The 16,451-nt window shown below is 36.4% G+C and overlaps 2 protein-coding genes across 2 annotated transcripts; both read right to left on the bottom strand.

Annotated features, from left to right (window-relative positions):
* Positions 1-10,136: 10,136 nt before the first annotated feature.
* LOC125811912 (uncharacterized) lies at positions 10,137-14,026 on the bottom strand (the record flags this gene model as incomplete). The annotated part of the gene is made up of 9 exons (XM_049491457.1): positions 10,137-10,246; positions 10,336-10,384; positions 10,594-10,724; positions 11,103-11,214; positions 11,303-11,376; positions 11,841-11,949; positions 12,074-12,108; positions 12,544-12,627; positions 13,808-14,026. Coding segments are annotated over 9 exons (891 nt in total), but the record flags the coding sequence as incomplete, so codon positions are not given.
* Positions 14,027-14,820: 794 nt separating this feature from the next.
* On the bottom strand, positions 14,821-16,451 carry LOC125811494 (ABC transporter I family member 1). Its single transcript, XM_049491001.1, has one exon. The coding sequence runs from the start codon at positions 16,036-16,038 to the stop codon at positions 15,349-15,351; it is 690 nt and encodes a 229-aa protein (XP_049346958.1). The 5' UTR covers positions 16,039-16,451; the 3' UTR covers positions 14,821-15,348.

The following is a 16,451-nucleotide window of genomic DNA, read 5'->3' as shown; positions in this document are numbered from 1 at the left end:
GTAAAACACACGCTGATTTGTTTTTATTTTGATAAAGTCTGATTTATAAGAGAAAATTTAACTGAAGAGATCCCATAAGTCTGCATTTAAGAAACTAATCCTCCCCTTTCATGCTTTTGCTGCTGCTTTGCCTGAAAATGCAGGAGCAGAGTTGTGATAGATAGATAGACAGAAACAGCCATACAATGCATATATATACCAACATATATATGTAAAAGGGGCTGTTGATTAGAGCAAAAAAGAAATCATTGGCATTCCGGAGATGGTCAACCACCCTGAAAAATCCCCATTTTTCTCTAATTGCCTCATTTTGAGCTAAAAAGTTGATGGAGAACAGCATCTATAATGGGGTTCAGAGGAAAACAGTGAAGAACCTAATTGAGGTGCCATCAATGTATTCAGCCATTTCAAAAGACTTGAGGCTCAGATAAGTAATTATCTCAGGCAATGAGTTCTCTGACATTGCCATGGCTGCAACCCCTATAATACGGTGTTACCCCGCCATGATACAGGCCTAAACTACAGTGCCAGGTTCCATATGCTCAATAACAAGCAATCATCACAGCCCCATCATTAAATTTTCCTTTAATTTGTTATATGGTTCTGCTGTTGCCTTGCCAACATAAAACAGCGGAAAAATGATCAATTCTCGGTCCTAGTGGTGTAGTGGTAGAATAGTACCCTGCTGAAGTACAGACCCGGGTTCAATTCCAGCTGGTGTATTCTGTTTGGGTTTGCAGATGGTTGTCGTTAAACTGTTAGGGCTCAGACTTTGCTTTTCTATGAACATGAAAGAGAAAGCGACCACGCCATGGCTGCAGACACAGTTAGCAGACGATGCTATACCAGGTCTCCCTGCCAAGATACGGGTAAGATTTTCTCCACACAGTAAAGTAGCTATCCCAGAAAGAAGCAATCATCATCACAGCCTATATTCAGATTTCAGGTGATCTGTGAAGATCCCTTCACTCGTTATCCTCATAGCTAACTAAATACTGATTTCATCCAGAAAAAAAGTGTTTTCAATCATACAAAGACACCGTAAGGATCCATGGCATAATGGTAGCGCGTCCGACTCCAGACCAGAAGGTTGTGTTGTGTGTTCAGTGGACATTCAGTTCGAATTCCCGATCCATTAGAGTCCCAAATATGTTATATTACATGGATAGTGAGTATTAATATGGCTGACCCCTACTTACTCGGGATTAAGGCTCACTTGTTGTGTACCATAGACAACCTAAGAGAGAATTTGAGGCTCAGATCTGTTGAGGAAAATAAAACAAGAAAAATGAAGACATTGCCATGGCTGCAAACACCGGTTGCATGACACAAAATTCACTTGCCACAGGGTTGCCCAGCCAAGATACACGTGTATCTGTTTTCTTTTTCAATCCATATGCTCAGAGAAATAAGGAAGTCACTGCCATGGCTGTAATTTCAGTAACATTTGGATTGCCAAGCCAAGATACAGTTTTATCAGATCCATAGCGTAACTTAAATATTTCTCATCAGAGCCTCTATGCTGACAGGTGGAAGTGGGGTTAGCAACTAAGAAGCAGCCGAAGACGGCAACAATGACATACACATGAACATGCATATTACTTTGGTCTCAATTTCACCTCCATTTTACATCTCACAATTGGGACCTCCATTTCACAAGCATACCTTTCTCTGCCTTTTATGCTAATGCCAATGTAAAGAAACAAATTTCTATTGAAAAACCAGTTAAAGCAATCTTTATTTTTCTTATAGCAATGGAGATCAGGTTAAACAAGAAGCCAATGTGAACTTAAAGCAGCTCAGGCACTGAATTCTAGTCTAACATCTAGTTCATCATGTCTTTCACTTTCCTATAGACAAAATGAACAGGAATAAAAAATGAAACTACAACAACCAAACAACAACATACCCATAGTGTAATCCGACAAGTGTGGTTTGGGACTGGGAGGGTGGAGTGTACGCAGAACTTACCCCTACCTTGTGTAGGTAGACAAGTTGTTTCTAATAGACCCTCGACATTATAGAAGCATATAATATGCAATAATTTGAAAATCAGTTCCAGAGAAAATATGGCTCTTATAGTGAAAACTGAAATGTTATCACATAGGACAGATGTTATAAAGAGGTCTGAGCAAAACCTTATTGTATTTCAAACTCAAAGCACAACAGGTCCCCAATTCAGAAATTTGAGGCTTCGATACTGCATTTTTGGTCGAACAAAGAGAAGGCAACATCGCCATGGCTGCTAAAACACCAGTTGCATGCAAAAGAGAGAGCCTCAGTTGCAGGCCATCCTGGAATTCGCCAAGGTACGGGTCACACTGTCCTCAATGCCCAATTTTGGTAGCCCAGAGGAAAAAACATTGTCATCATCACAGCCTCTATTGCAAAATTACTCAAAAAGGAGGATAAAACACACACACACACACTGAGATCTACAGCTTAAGTTGTAGATTCAAGAAACTGCATGGCCCATGCATATGTTTCAATAATCATAGTTGTTGATTAATGTTTGTCTGAGGAACAAGGGCTGTTGGTTTAGTTGCTAAACATAAAATCATTGGTAGAACAGAGTGGGGGCAACCACCCTTAACGAAAAAATCCCATCTCTCTATAACCTTATTTTTTCTTTCTGGGCCAACACTTCTTTAGGAAAAATCATAGTTTTCACCAGAAAATTTCCCAACTTTCTTCTTCTCCGAGGGATACATTAGTAACCAAACACTGATGAAATTCTTCATGAAACAAACATTTTCCTTCATACCAAAGATACCCTTAAGAACAATACAATACTTTAGTAACAACCATCCAAACAAGAGCACTGAAGCTGACATCAGTTGATAAAACAAGAGAATGAAGACATCGCCATGGCTGCAGACCTCAGGTTGCGCTCCGGGTCGCCCCGCCAAGATACGGGTCTCTTAGTTTCTCTTGTCAAGTATCATTGAAGCCTCATAATTCTCTCTCTTCTTTGAGAGAAAAATTTAGTTCAACACCATAACATATTAGACTATTTGATTCAAAAATCTCAACAGGGTGTGAATAATTTTTCCCTGGGAATTAAGGGGTTTGATATTTATTTCATTTTCTTTTCATATGCGAAATCACTAGAGTTGCAGAGAGGGGCAACCACCTTCAAAAAAAACCTCCTAACATGAACAACTCATTTCCTAACCAACGACCATACAACCCCTTAAAGAGAATGCAACACACCATGGCTGCAAAATCACCGGCGGCGCAAAAGAGAGAACCTCAGTTGCAGGCCATCCTTGGGATTTTCCAGGCCAAGATACGGCTCCGATTGTACTCAATGGCCCATTTTGTTAACCCAGAAAGTGCTATTATTATCATCACTACCTCAACCAAGGTCATCAGTGCAAATTCCTTAGAATACACATTCACTGAGATATATGGATCATCTTCTCACTTCTGCTTCTGAGTATTGCATTAACAAGGGTTGTTGGTGTAGTAGCTACAGAAAGTCATTGGCACAACAGAGAGGGGAAACCACCCTTAGAAGAAATTAACCTCATTTCTCCTTCTGGCTGACTTCTTTTAGGAATACTTGGCTCTCACCTTAAAATTTCACAACTTCTCTCTCCTCATAAGGATCAATGGTAAGCAAGTGCTGACTTTATCATGAAAAAGGTTTTCCATCATACCAAAGACACCTTAAGAGTAAAGTTGAGGCTCAGCTCTGTTGATAAGACAAGAGAATGAAGGCAACATCATGGATGCAAAAACCGGTTGCATGACACAACATCACTAGTCATCCGGATTGCCCCGCCAAGATACAATCCCTTTATTTCTTGTCCTATTGAGTTGCTCAAAGAGAGAAGGAAAGAAAATATCATCATAGCCTCATATTCTCTCTTCCTATATATATATATATATATATATATATATATATATAGATATATATACTAGTAAAGTGTAAGTGCATTGCACGTATTTATTGCAGTAATTAATAGTAAATGTATATACAAAAAATAAATTATTGTGTGTACGTTTATTTTAAGAACAAATTTTTAAAATGAAATTATATTAATATATATATATATATATATATATTTAATTTTTTTATTAAACTATCACATGAATCAATACGAAAATAATATTTGTTCATGGTTATTTCCATCCAGAAATAGTGTCCCATGAGTCACTTGAATTTTCTTTTGATGATGACATACTATGTTATTATTTGTTTACTTTTTGCATTTCGATATGTAGAGTAAATTACATTCACTTCTTTAGTTTCACTTACTAAAGATTCTTGTTTTAGACTACGAGCAATTGATACTTATTAGATTTATTTTTTTTTCTGATGAAGTAAGAAGAATGTCATTAACAAAGCATCAAGCAGATGCACAGATTACAAAAGAAATAAAATATTAGCTCCCAAAAAGGAAAGAATTTGATTTGAGAAACAAAGAAGCTATATGCCCTGCCCAATAAATGATCATCAAAAATTAGTTTATAAATGTAAAATATAACATAAATTAATGGAGTCAATCAAGAGCATATATAGGGAAAAAATTATAAGATGCCTACCTTTTCACTTTTCAATGTTGGTGAATATGCACATGGACATTCAAGCAAAACCCTAGCCACTATAGCAGCCTACAAGCACATCTAATATCTGTAACAACAACCATAATGTACGTATACGCAGAACTTATCCCTATTCTATTATTACTATTTCTGTGTGATAAAAGGTTGTTCTCGATAGATCCTCGGCCCCTAAGTTGCTCGGACTCTTCACTTTTGGTGCCGCACCTGTGTCGATACAACATGGGAGTGGGTGTGGGATCTGTGTCCGATTTGGTAAACCAATTTTGGGTACTTTGACCAAAATCGATGGGGAAAGTCGGGACAGTTTTAATAATTTTTGTAATCAATACAAAAGTTAAGGTGAAATTGAAGAAAATGGAATACCTTTTATATAGAAATTTCTATGTCACTCTGTCTCCTTTAATCTCCTTCCGGGATTCTCCTCAAGCTCTCCACATAATATCTCATAACTTAGGTTTTATAACTCTATTTTTAGATATTTTAATTACTTTTAGGCGAATCTCCGCACCGTGTCCATACATGGATCCATATCCCCAAATCGTAAAAATTAGATCCGCACCCGTATTGGACATCCACACCCGTATTGAACACCCGCACCAGAGTCCAAGCAACTTAGCTCGGCCCAAGAAAAAATTAATAATAACAATAATTATAATCAAATCAAAGAATAGCCTAACAATAATTTACCAAAAGCCTTACTTGTCTGAGATGGTCAGCTGCTGCAAGAACAAAACAAAAAAAAATCAATTAGATTTGACCTACACTAAAATTGGAACCCTAATGCATGGAACCACGGACTTGTAATACCTTGAAACTTTAAATTCCTAAAAATATTGTTTCTAGTAAATAGAGAAGTTTCATAACCACACACAACCAGTCAACCACCTATTCCCTTTATATCTGAAGGACCTTCATGGTTCTCCCTGATATCATGGGCTTATATCTAAGAAGCAAATACAGTATCCATCTTTTAGTGATAGTGTGCAACATAAAATTGCACGATTTGCCCTTTAGCAACTGAACTTATGCCTAGTGAGGCAGAACTACGAAGTTCTTTTAAACTGAAGTCATGTTAGCAAAACTTGTGGGATAAAATGACAAGAAAATGAATGCTTTAGGCACCTTGTAATTTTTGTTTATTTAGGATTGAAGATCTTCCTGATACTCTCCTTTTATTTGTAATTAGTAAACCTGTAACAAGTTGTGGCAGGTTTGGTTTTTTTGGAATATAATACAAGACTGTTACCTTCTCAAAAAAAAAAAATGACAAGAAAATATAAACTTGCCCTGCCAAAAATTTTTTTGGCTATGAGGGGCATAAATTAAAGACCAGCACAATATAAGGGAAAAGTGCAAATGACTCAGTGTACAGCTGTACAAATGCAAAGCGGCCTTTCATTCCCTTGTTTCGACGTGGCACACCCCCCTCCCACAAGCACCCCGCGGCATCATTCTAGTTGGAGCAAACTTAAATGTAAACGCAAGAGGTCCACAGTTCAATTTTCAGAAATTTGAGGCTCAGATACTGCAGTTTTGCTTGGACAAAGAGAAGGCAACTACGCCATGGCTGCAAAATCACCAGTTGCATGCAAAAGAGTGAGCCTCAGTTGCAGGCCATCCTGGGATTCACCAAGCCAAGATACGGGTAGGACTGTCCTCAATGCCCGATTTTGTTAGCCCAGAAAGTAAAACATTGTCATCATCACAGCCTCTTTTGCACAATTACTTCAAAGGGGGAAAGGCAACACACACACACACACTGAGATTTACGGCTAGCTGTTGTTTGTCTGAGTATATCATTAACAAGGGTTGTTGCTATAGTTGTTAAAAAGAAAATCATTGGCATAACAGAGAGGGGCAACCACCCTTAACAAAAATCCCTTCACTCTATTCCTCATTTTTCTTCCTGGGCTACTTTCTTTAGGAAAATTTCCCGACTTTCTTCTTTTCAGAGGCTACATTAGAAACCAATTACTGATGAAATTCATCATAAAAAACATTTTCCTTTGTACCAAACACACCCTTTTAGAATAACAATGCAACACAACAGGTAACCATCCAAACAAGCTACAAGAGTAGAATTGAAGCTCAATCTGTTCATAAAACAAGAGAATGAAGACATTGCCATGGCTGCAAACCTCGGGTTGCATTCCGTGTCGGCCCACCAAGATACGGTCTCTTAATTTCTCATGTCAAGTATCATTGAAGCCTCAAAATCCATCTCTATCTCTATCTCTTCTTTGTGAGATGAATATAGTTCAACTCCATAACATAAACGACCATTTGATTCAAAAATCTCAACAGGGTGTGGATAATTATTCCCTGAGATCTAAAGGGTTGTTTGATTTTTTTTTCATTTTCTTTTCTTATGAGAAATCACTGGAGTTGCAGATAGGGGCAACCACCCTTCAAGAAAAACCTCCTAACATGAACAACTCCTTTCCTAACCAGCAACCAAACGATCCCTTAAAGAGAATGTCGCCACGCCATGGCCGCAAAATCACCGGTTGCATGCAAAAGAAAGAGCCTCAGTTGCTGGCATCCTGGGATTTGCCAGGCCAAGGTACAGGCCGGATTGTCTTCAATGCCTCATTTTGTTAACCCAGAAAGTGCTATTATTATCATATATGAATCATATTCTGCTTCTGAATATTGCATGAAGAAGGGCTATTGGTTTAGTAACCACAGAAAATCATTGGCACAACAGAGAGGGGCAACCACCTTTAGAAGAAATCCCTTCTCTCTATTAACCTCATTTCATTTTCTGGTTGACTTCTTTTAGGATTCTTGGCTGTCACCTGAAAATTTCGCAACTTTTCGGGATACAATGGTAACCAAGTGCTGATTTCATCATGAAAAATGTTTTCCATCATACCAAAGACACCCTAAGAGTAAGGTTGAGGATCAGATCTGTTGATAAGACAAGGGAGTGAAGGAGACAACATGGCTGCAAACACCGTTGGCATGACACAAAATCATAGCCATTTGGATTGCCCCGCCAAGATACAGTCCCTTTAGTCTCGTGCCTTATTGAGTTGCTCAACAGAAAAAGGGAAGAGACTATCATCATAGCATCATATTCTCTATCTATATATCTATCTATCGACAACATTCACTGAAAAAGCAAAGTGCTTTTGGTTTAAATGCAGACTTAGTGGGGTCTCTTCCGCTAAACTCTCCCTGATTTCATGGGCTTATATCTAAGAAGTAGATAAAGTACCCATCTTTGTGATAGTATACAACATGAAATTGCATATATCTCCCTTTAGCAACCAAACTTATGCCCCACTTGTGGGATATTATGATATGAACTCATGTAAGTGCAAAACTAGTGGGATCTTATGATATACAAATATAAACTAGGCACAAAATAAGGACAAAAGTGCAAATGACCCAGTGTGCAACTATACATCATTCTAATTGGAGCAAACTTAAATGTAAGCACATGAGTTCCCCAGTTCAATTTTCAGAAATTTGAGGCTCAGATAATATATTTTTGCTCGGAGAAAGAGAAGGCAACCCCGCCATGGCTGCAAAACACCAGTTGCATGCAAAAGACTGAGCTTCAGTTACAGGCCATCCTGGGATTTGCCCAGCCAAGATACGGGGTCGGACTATCTTCAATGCCCAATTTTGTTAGCACAGAAAGTTAAACATTGTCATGATCACAGCCTATTTTGCACAATTACACCGAAAGGGCGAAAAAGCAACACAGACATACACACTGAACTATTGTTGGTTTGAGTATTTCATTAACAAGGGCTGTTGCTTTAATTGCTATGAAAGAAAATCATGGGCACAATAGAGAGGAGCAACCACCCTTAACAAAAAAAAATCCCTTCTCTCTATTAACCTCATGATTCCATATCGCATGTCCAAACAGGCCCTTAGTTTAAACTGATGAAATTCATCACAAAAAGATCACATTTTTCTTTGTACCAAACACACCCTTTAGAATAACAATACAATTAAAGCTACAAGAGTAAAATTGAAGCTCAGATCTGTTGATAAAAACAAGAGAAATAAAAACAATCACCATGGCTGCTAACATCGGGTTGCGTTCCGAGTCGCCCCGCCAAGATATGGGTCTCTTAGTTTCTCTTGCAAGTATCAAATTACAGCCTCAAAATTCTCTCTTTCTCTCTCTATCTCTTCGTTGAGAGATGAATTTAGCTCAACTACGTACATTAAGGACCATTTTAGTCTATAACTTCAAGGGTTGTTTGAATTATTTTTCCATTTTTTCATCAGAGTTGCAGAGAAAGGTAAACCACCCTTAGAAAAATTCCTCTTCTCTGCAATATTCTTCTCTTCTTTCTGAGCTTTAGTTTTCTGCTTCTGGTTCATCAATGGAAGTTCAGTATCTTAAAAGCAGAATGTTTCTAATTTTGCCCTCGTGTGAATACTTATTTACGGTTTGCTAATGCGGTTGCTTAGCCTCGTGTGTGTCGAAATGGAAGGGTATTTTGGTCTAAATAAGTAGAATGATACAATTTGATTTATATTTTAGTGAAAATATGAACAGCAACTTCTTTAACTTTTAATATTAAAATCTATTTTTTTTTCTTCTAAAATCACAATTTAGTGTAGTTGAATGTACTTTGAAAACGTGGTAGAAAAAATTTTATTTCAATTTTTATTTATATATATAATAAAACTATAAATATAATAAATAGCAATAATAATATTTCTTTTAGTATTATTTGCCCAAATCTATTTTTGTGAAGAACTTAATTAGGGTACAATAAAATTTGCGATAACATAGGATAACACACTGGCTCTACTATTACTCCTTTTTCGAAGAAATGAACGACTGTGTGTGGTATACGATCTATAGTAACAACAACGAATGTGTTTTGAATAAGACTAATTGGTCATCGGCTGACTACACTGTCTTGCTCGCTCGATAACAAATTGGCATATTTATTTTGGTATCTTTTAGTATACTAATTTCGAAAACTTTCGATCTTTACCCTTCTTCCGAATGCTTAGCTTGTAATAGATAATATCTTGTTTATCACCTAGATATGTGAAACGCTAAAAAGTACGATAAAGTTATTTATTAATGTATTTGGAGAAGTATATGTACAAAGAATTTAAGTTAATGGTATTAACATTTTCTTATATTATCCTTTAATGTATAGTTTTAAGGTTACCAATTAATGTTTGTATAGTAATCTAATGATATTTAAAAATAAATAAATAAATTTTATCGTCAGTGCATAAAACTTATAATCTCAAACAATCCCACTTGCATTAACATCTCAAGAAAACTTGGAAAGGATCTGGTTATATTCAAAATAAACATCAGTATCTTGCAAAAGATTTAATTTCAACTTGAGCACGAACGTTGAATTTATTAATGTAAACTTGAGCATGAATGTTGAATCTACTTTTCTTGTAATTCATTCTCTTTTTCTTCCCTTACTCCGCAAAAATAAAAAAAGAGAGAGAAAAAGACGAGAAAGGCAATTCATCACCAATATTTGATCAAATCTATGATTTTTTCATTCTTTTCCACGGCGATAACTAGAAAAAAAAAGGCGATCGGAAGAAAATGGCTACCCCTAAATAGTGTTTGGAGCTTTAGGAATATCTACATAACATCTTTGCCTCTTTGATGGAGAAAAAATTTCTGCACAACATCACCTTCCAAGGTGACTAAATAGGAAACCTGTTAGAAATAATAATTGTTAAAACATCAAGAACATAATATAAGAGGCTTGTGTATAATAATTTTAAACAAGATTTAATAAAACTCACAATCTCTAGAGCGCTGACTTTGTGAAGTAGGAATCCATTTACTTTTTCCCTAAGAAAAAAAATATTGAAAAATGATAGTGGTATAGTGTTCACTTGAGTCCTACGTTGTTCGGATCCTTCAAAAATGTTGTCGGGTATGTGTTGGATCCTCTAACAGTAATACGTTTTTGGAGGATCCAACATGGGTGGGGCAGCATTTTTGGAGGTTCCGATCAACGTAATCTCAAAAGTCTACTGATGTTCAAGAAAACTACTCACATAGAGTAAGGCAAGTTCCGATTCACTTTAGTCAGCAAAGGTCCTTTATATCTGGCAATACTAGTCTTGGATTTTGCAATATGTCTTTCCTCAACATTGTCAGCACAAGCTGGGGCACTTATATATGCATCCTAAACAAGAAAAAGCAAAACAAAAACAACATATGTCAGTAAAAAATCTTCATTTTCATACTCGAGAAAATTCTCTAGGATCAACAGCACACGGTTTGAAACTTGGTGGATAATGGTCCTATCCGCTATCCTTTTCCACTTATGTATCAAGTTCTTTGTCTACAACAACATTTGAACCCGTGACGTGTGCCTAACCCATGCACGTGTTGCACTCTACCACTACACCAATGCCTTGGGGGCTATAAGTTATCAAATTTTTGTTATAGAAAGCTGGTTTTGCAGATAAAAATGGTATCTGGTGTTAAGGAATTCCTCGGGTCCCTTGCTCTCAAAAGTTGCTGAAGAAATGGAGATGTAGCATTAAGATTTTGACTTTACCACTCCGTACTTCAGAAATACGCCATATAAAGACTGGAATTCGTGTTTTAGTTTCGTTTGAGGAGTATCTTCTTCGTAAGCTACCAATGGATGAAGTCCGATAGCAATGCACCTGCATTTACACTTATCACTTTAGTCACACGATATCACTTTTGTCACATATTTTCTCTTTGGAGTAAAAGATTGCAATCTGAAGGTACCATTTGCTTTCACTGTTTTCAAGTGTGTCTATCAGCCATTGTGACTGCCTATCTCCAGCACCATTTGAAGCAACCTAGAAACAAGAAGAACAAAGTTAAACGTCGAAAGTGATCTACAGCAAAAGCAAAAAGTAAATTTTGAAATTTGTAAATAAGAATGAGAATGATATCCCTATCTGGGAAGAAGGAAAAAGAAGGGGACTGTTTCTCTAGGACCGGTTGAGATTAAGGATGATATGGGAGAATTACATCTATAATCGAAACTCATTTATATAATCGTAAGTCTTTGTCAAATATACACAGAATGATAAGAACTGTTTTCAGGAAGATCCATTTTTTTTTTTTCACAAACCAACTTACAATATCAAAAGAAAGAAACAAAGCACGATATGTAATCAGCTGGTGGAAAGTCTGAAAACAGAATCCTATCTTACAAAGACGATACGCGATAATCAAGTGAGCAGAAAGCTGAAGTGACAACATCTTGATAACGTGCGTAGAAGGCCAATTTAATCAGATAAAAGAAAGAAACATTTACCTCATATAATCCTGTATCCACAACTATAATATCTAAGCTTCCATGGGCAAATTTGAATTGTTTAAGGTAGTGATTCACCCCTTGTCCTTTGAGAGCTCGAGTAGAGTACCTACAAGTTGAGGATGGCTGAAGGGAGACCGCAAAGACAACTCATTTCAAATGATGAAACCGAGATCTAAAAGTAAAAAAGTTAGTCCAAGAGGAACAAACTGCTTATTCATAGAGGAGCATACCATGGGATCTTTGCGGAAGGAAAATGCCAAGTAGCCTGCCAAGGAAGGGACCGTAAGATATGTAAGATTTAACATTTCGTCGAATCCTCATTGGAAATTTAAGATTGATTCCTTTTAATCAGAGAAAGTAGTGAACATGTTTTTGTAGTAAATACTACATGGAGTTTGCCACTTGAAAGAGTAGCAAGTTCTCAAGCCAAACATCTTTTGCACAAGAAGAGAAGTTGACAAGTTAACGTGCTACAGTAGAACACAAAAAACGAGATGTCTTTAGAACTTCAGGTATCTTGAAAATATGAATCAAAACCAAACATTGGTAGGTAAGTAGGTGACCAAGAAAACTTAGTAAATTATCTAATTTGAACCCAATTCATTAAGTATCTACGTGTTACATCCTACACTAGCATCATTGTACTCAAATTCATATAACCACTGAATTATGCACTTATACAAGTCATTGGAGGGCTTACATTTTGCATAAGAGGATCATCTTCCCCAAGTTCGCTTATGTTGATAACGAATCTTGCATTGAACTTTTTTGCTACCTTCTCCACCTTAATTCAATATCAGATTCCACCAAAACTGAATCAGCCAAAAATGAACATGATACAAAGGAGATGAATTTCATCACGGGTAACAATTTCATTTGAACATCAGAACAAAAGAAATGAAGGACGTCTTTGTCAGAAGAACATGAACTTATTAAATTTCAAGTTTTTACAAAACCAATTACCAGAACAATACAAGGATTTGGAAAGGCTCCTAAAAACATGGGAGCTAAAGGAAAAGTACTAACATGCCCAAAACATATTTCCAGTTATTTGGTATTGCTTTATAGATCTTTTTCTTCCATTGTGACTTATCTCTAACTCGTCCCTTTTTAACACCTTCACTCGCCATAATTTCACACCTACTGACCCACACATAGGAGGTAGATGCATAACATGGCTAAACCATTTCAAGCGACTTTCTCTCATTTTATCAACATGTGCTACTTGCACCTTCTACCAAATGTTTTAATCATTTTCGAATCTTATTCAATCTTGGATGAGTACACCTCCAAACTATATACTGAAACTGATTGCTTTTCCTCAACCAACTAATGCTAACAACAACAACATACCAAGTGGAATTCCACAAGTCGGGTCTGGGGAGGGTAGAGTCTACGCAGACCTCACTACCTCATGGAGAAAGAGAGACTATTTCCGAAAGACAAGTGTAGCAAATCCAACCAACTAATGCCAAATAGAAATCCAAAGTTGCTTAATTCTTCTACTATAGACTGAACTAACTTACAATCTTCACCAAACCAAAATTCAGCTCATAACACATATCCCAACAACATAGATTCAAATAAAAAACATTCCTTTACACAAATAACAATAGATTATTTTTTTTCAAAATTGATTGTTAAGTGTACATTCTTCAACTACAGACTGAACTAACACTGACAATCTTCACCAAACCAAAATGCATTTCAAGATTCCATGCCCCAACTAGGAACACTCAAATAAAAATCATTCCTTTACAAATAACCAAAGAAAACATTCTTTTTTTCAAAATTGATTGTTGACATTCTTCTACTACAGACTAAACTAACACTACCAATCTTCACCAAACCAAAATACAGTTCAAGATTCCATGCCCCAACAGGGAACATTCAAATAAAAATCATTCCTTACACAAATAACCAAAAATAAAACTTTTTTTTTCAAGATTGGTTGAAAAACTGACCTGTTTGAGAAGAAGGGTGTGTTCTTCAATAGTCCTAATACCCCCTGTAACACTTATAAAATATATATCCATAGGAAGATTATTCACATTTCCACTCCTTATCATTGGCTTCTGATTTTGACACAAGTTGAGAACAAGAAAAGGAGATAAACATAAACAAAATTGAGTAATAAAAGTACAAACCCATGTTTCTTCATCATTTTTCAGTAAACCCAAGATTCAGATTTTTTTCTTTTTTGGCAGATTATATACTAAAATCCCAGAAAACTTGTATTTTTGAAATAAAATTTTTAACCACTCAGAGATGTTGTGGAATTAGTGTGAGCACATGGTAACCACGTGATTTTTCTAAAATGGAAAAAGATTTTTTTTTACTTGAAAACAGTTAATCTATTGAATTTGGCTAAAAAATACTACTATCATTTCCATTTATTTGAACCAAAAATGCCATCAACTTTATTTTCTAGCATTAAAATGCTGGTTAACTAGCTGGAGCTATATAAAAAGTCACGGAGTCGTGTATTACTGATCCATTTTTTAATCGAATATGAATTAAATTATCTAATACATATGTGTTGATCGGACTTTTTCATATATATAAATAAATATGAATTTCCTATTATTAATTCACAATCTGAATTTCTATCTTTCTCCTCGCATATTCCTAAATTTTTAAGTTTAGAAAAAATAACTAATTTGAATTTGTGTTGGGTAAGCTCGATAACATGTTCTTGTTTTGTAATTGCAATGTTACAATCACAAATTAGACCATGTAGGTCGCTATCACGCGTGTTCGATAATTGCATCAAGAATAAATACCTTAAGTTTCATATATCAAAAAATGTGGATAGGAAGTGAAACAGGGAGGAGATTACAAGATCGAAAATCGAACTCTCACAAAAAAAATACTAATCCAATTTGTACCCAGTTTGCTGACGAAACAAAGCTGAAACTTATATTATATTGTAATGTCCAAAGTTGTTACAAAAACCAAATAAGTACTGAATGTGTTAAATTATCTGCTTCAAACTAGCATACAAACAATTAAGCTATTTGGGATGTTGTATAAGAGAAACACTACATCTGATAATCTGATGCAAGTTGTTATCTACAAATTTCTTTTACAAAAAAACAAGAAATCCCCAAGTGCCAACCGACATGGGTCAAAACTCGATGGATAATGGACTTACCCCTCTAGCAAACCTTTGCTGCTTAAATTCCAAGCTTTTGTCTGCAACAAATTCAAACTTGTGATGTACGTCTAATCCACACATCCAATGTTGCGGCTCTTACCATTAGACCAAAGCCTGAGGGCATGTGTTGTCAGCACATTTTAGCGGCAAACTGAAGTGCAAAATGAGGAGGAACTAACAAAGTAAAGATAGAGAAATTCTTGCAATCATCAAGAATGAAAGAAAAGTGGAAACTTTGATTCCACTACAAGAAAACTTGCCACATACACACTTTCTTTAACATCATGTGCACCCTTTTGAATTCATTGGAGAGTTTTCTTTAGATTGGACTTTTTATCTTCTTAAAGATCAGTCGAGGCCGCCTCTGTCGAGCATGTCTACTAAAGTCATCCTTCTTGGGAACCTTGGTGGCAACCTTAAAAACATTGCATCCTCAATCTGAATAGGCAGATGGGTGGCGACAATGACGATGCCACCTTTCTTCCTGTGCTCTGCAATGATATACTCGAGCAATTTCACACCATCGTCATCCAATGCTACTGAAGGTTCATCGAGCAACCAAATAGGTCGATCAATTGCTAACAATCTGGCGAGCTGTACCCTTTTCCTTTGACCCATAGAAAGCATCCGTGCTTTATCGTTTACTAATCTTCCAAGCCCCATAAGCTCCAAAGCTGGCAGAGACTTTCCTTGCTTGCCTTCAAGAACTTCAAACCATTGAACATTGTCAAGGACCGTGAACTTCTCTTTGATGGCGTCCTTAAGAGACAGCCAATTGAGTTGAAGTTTGTACTGTTGAAAAACACCTGAATCAGTAATGTCATGGCCATTCCAGAGTATCTCACCAGCTGATGGTTTTGAGAAACCAGCCAACATGCGCAAGAATGTGGATTTACCAGAGCCATTGGTGCCTGTTAGTACAAGTGCACCACCATCATGGAGGGAAACATTTACGTGGCGCAAAATTTGTTGAGCATTTCTCATACACGAGACATTGTTCAGCAGAAGTCGAGGAAGCGGAGGTCTACGCAAAGACATTTCAAGTGAATGAAGGACCAAGACTAGTAGTAGATATAACACTTCCTTGATTGAGCAACGGAAAACAAAAGGCAGCTGATGCTCTTTCTAATCTTGCTTGGATCTGAGAAGAAATTACAAGAGAAATTATGCAATCTGAAAATTAAAAGCAAAAGTAGGAAAAATTCACAAGTTTCAGTGACTGAATGTATCCAGTCAGTTCACAATAGAAACAAATTGTGCCAAATCAAAGTTTACTTGATGATACAAAAGCATTATGAGCAATTGGTTAAACATGCAAATAACATCATTTGGAACTTCGAATCAGGCATGAAAGCAGCACAATCAAATATACTCATATGTTTTATACAAACTATGAAGAACCAAATCAGAAAAGGAAAAAAGAAGAAGATGAAAGAGGAAAGACATCCATG

This window comes from Solanum verrucosum, unplaced genomic scaffold, assembly GCF_900185275.1.
Source record: "Solanum verrucosum unplaced genomic scaffold, falcon-dt-bn FXZP01000238.1, whole genome shotgun sequence".
Classification (NCBI taxonomy): domain Eukaryota; kingdom Viridiplantae; phylum Streptophyta; class Magnoliopsida; order Solanales; family Solanaceae; genus Solanum; species Solanum verrucosum.
This window is presented reverse-complemented; position numbering and strand designations above follow the sequence as displayed.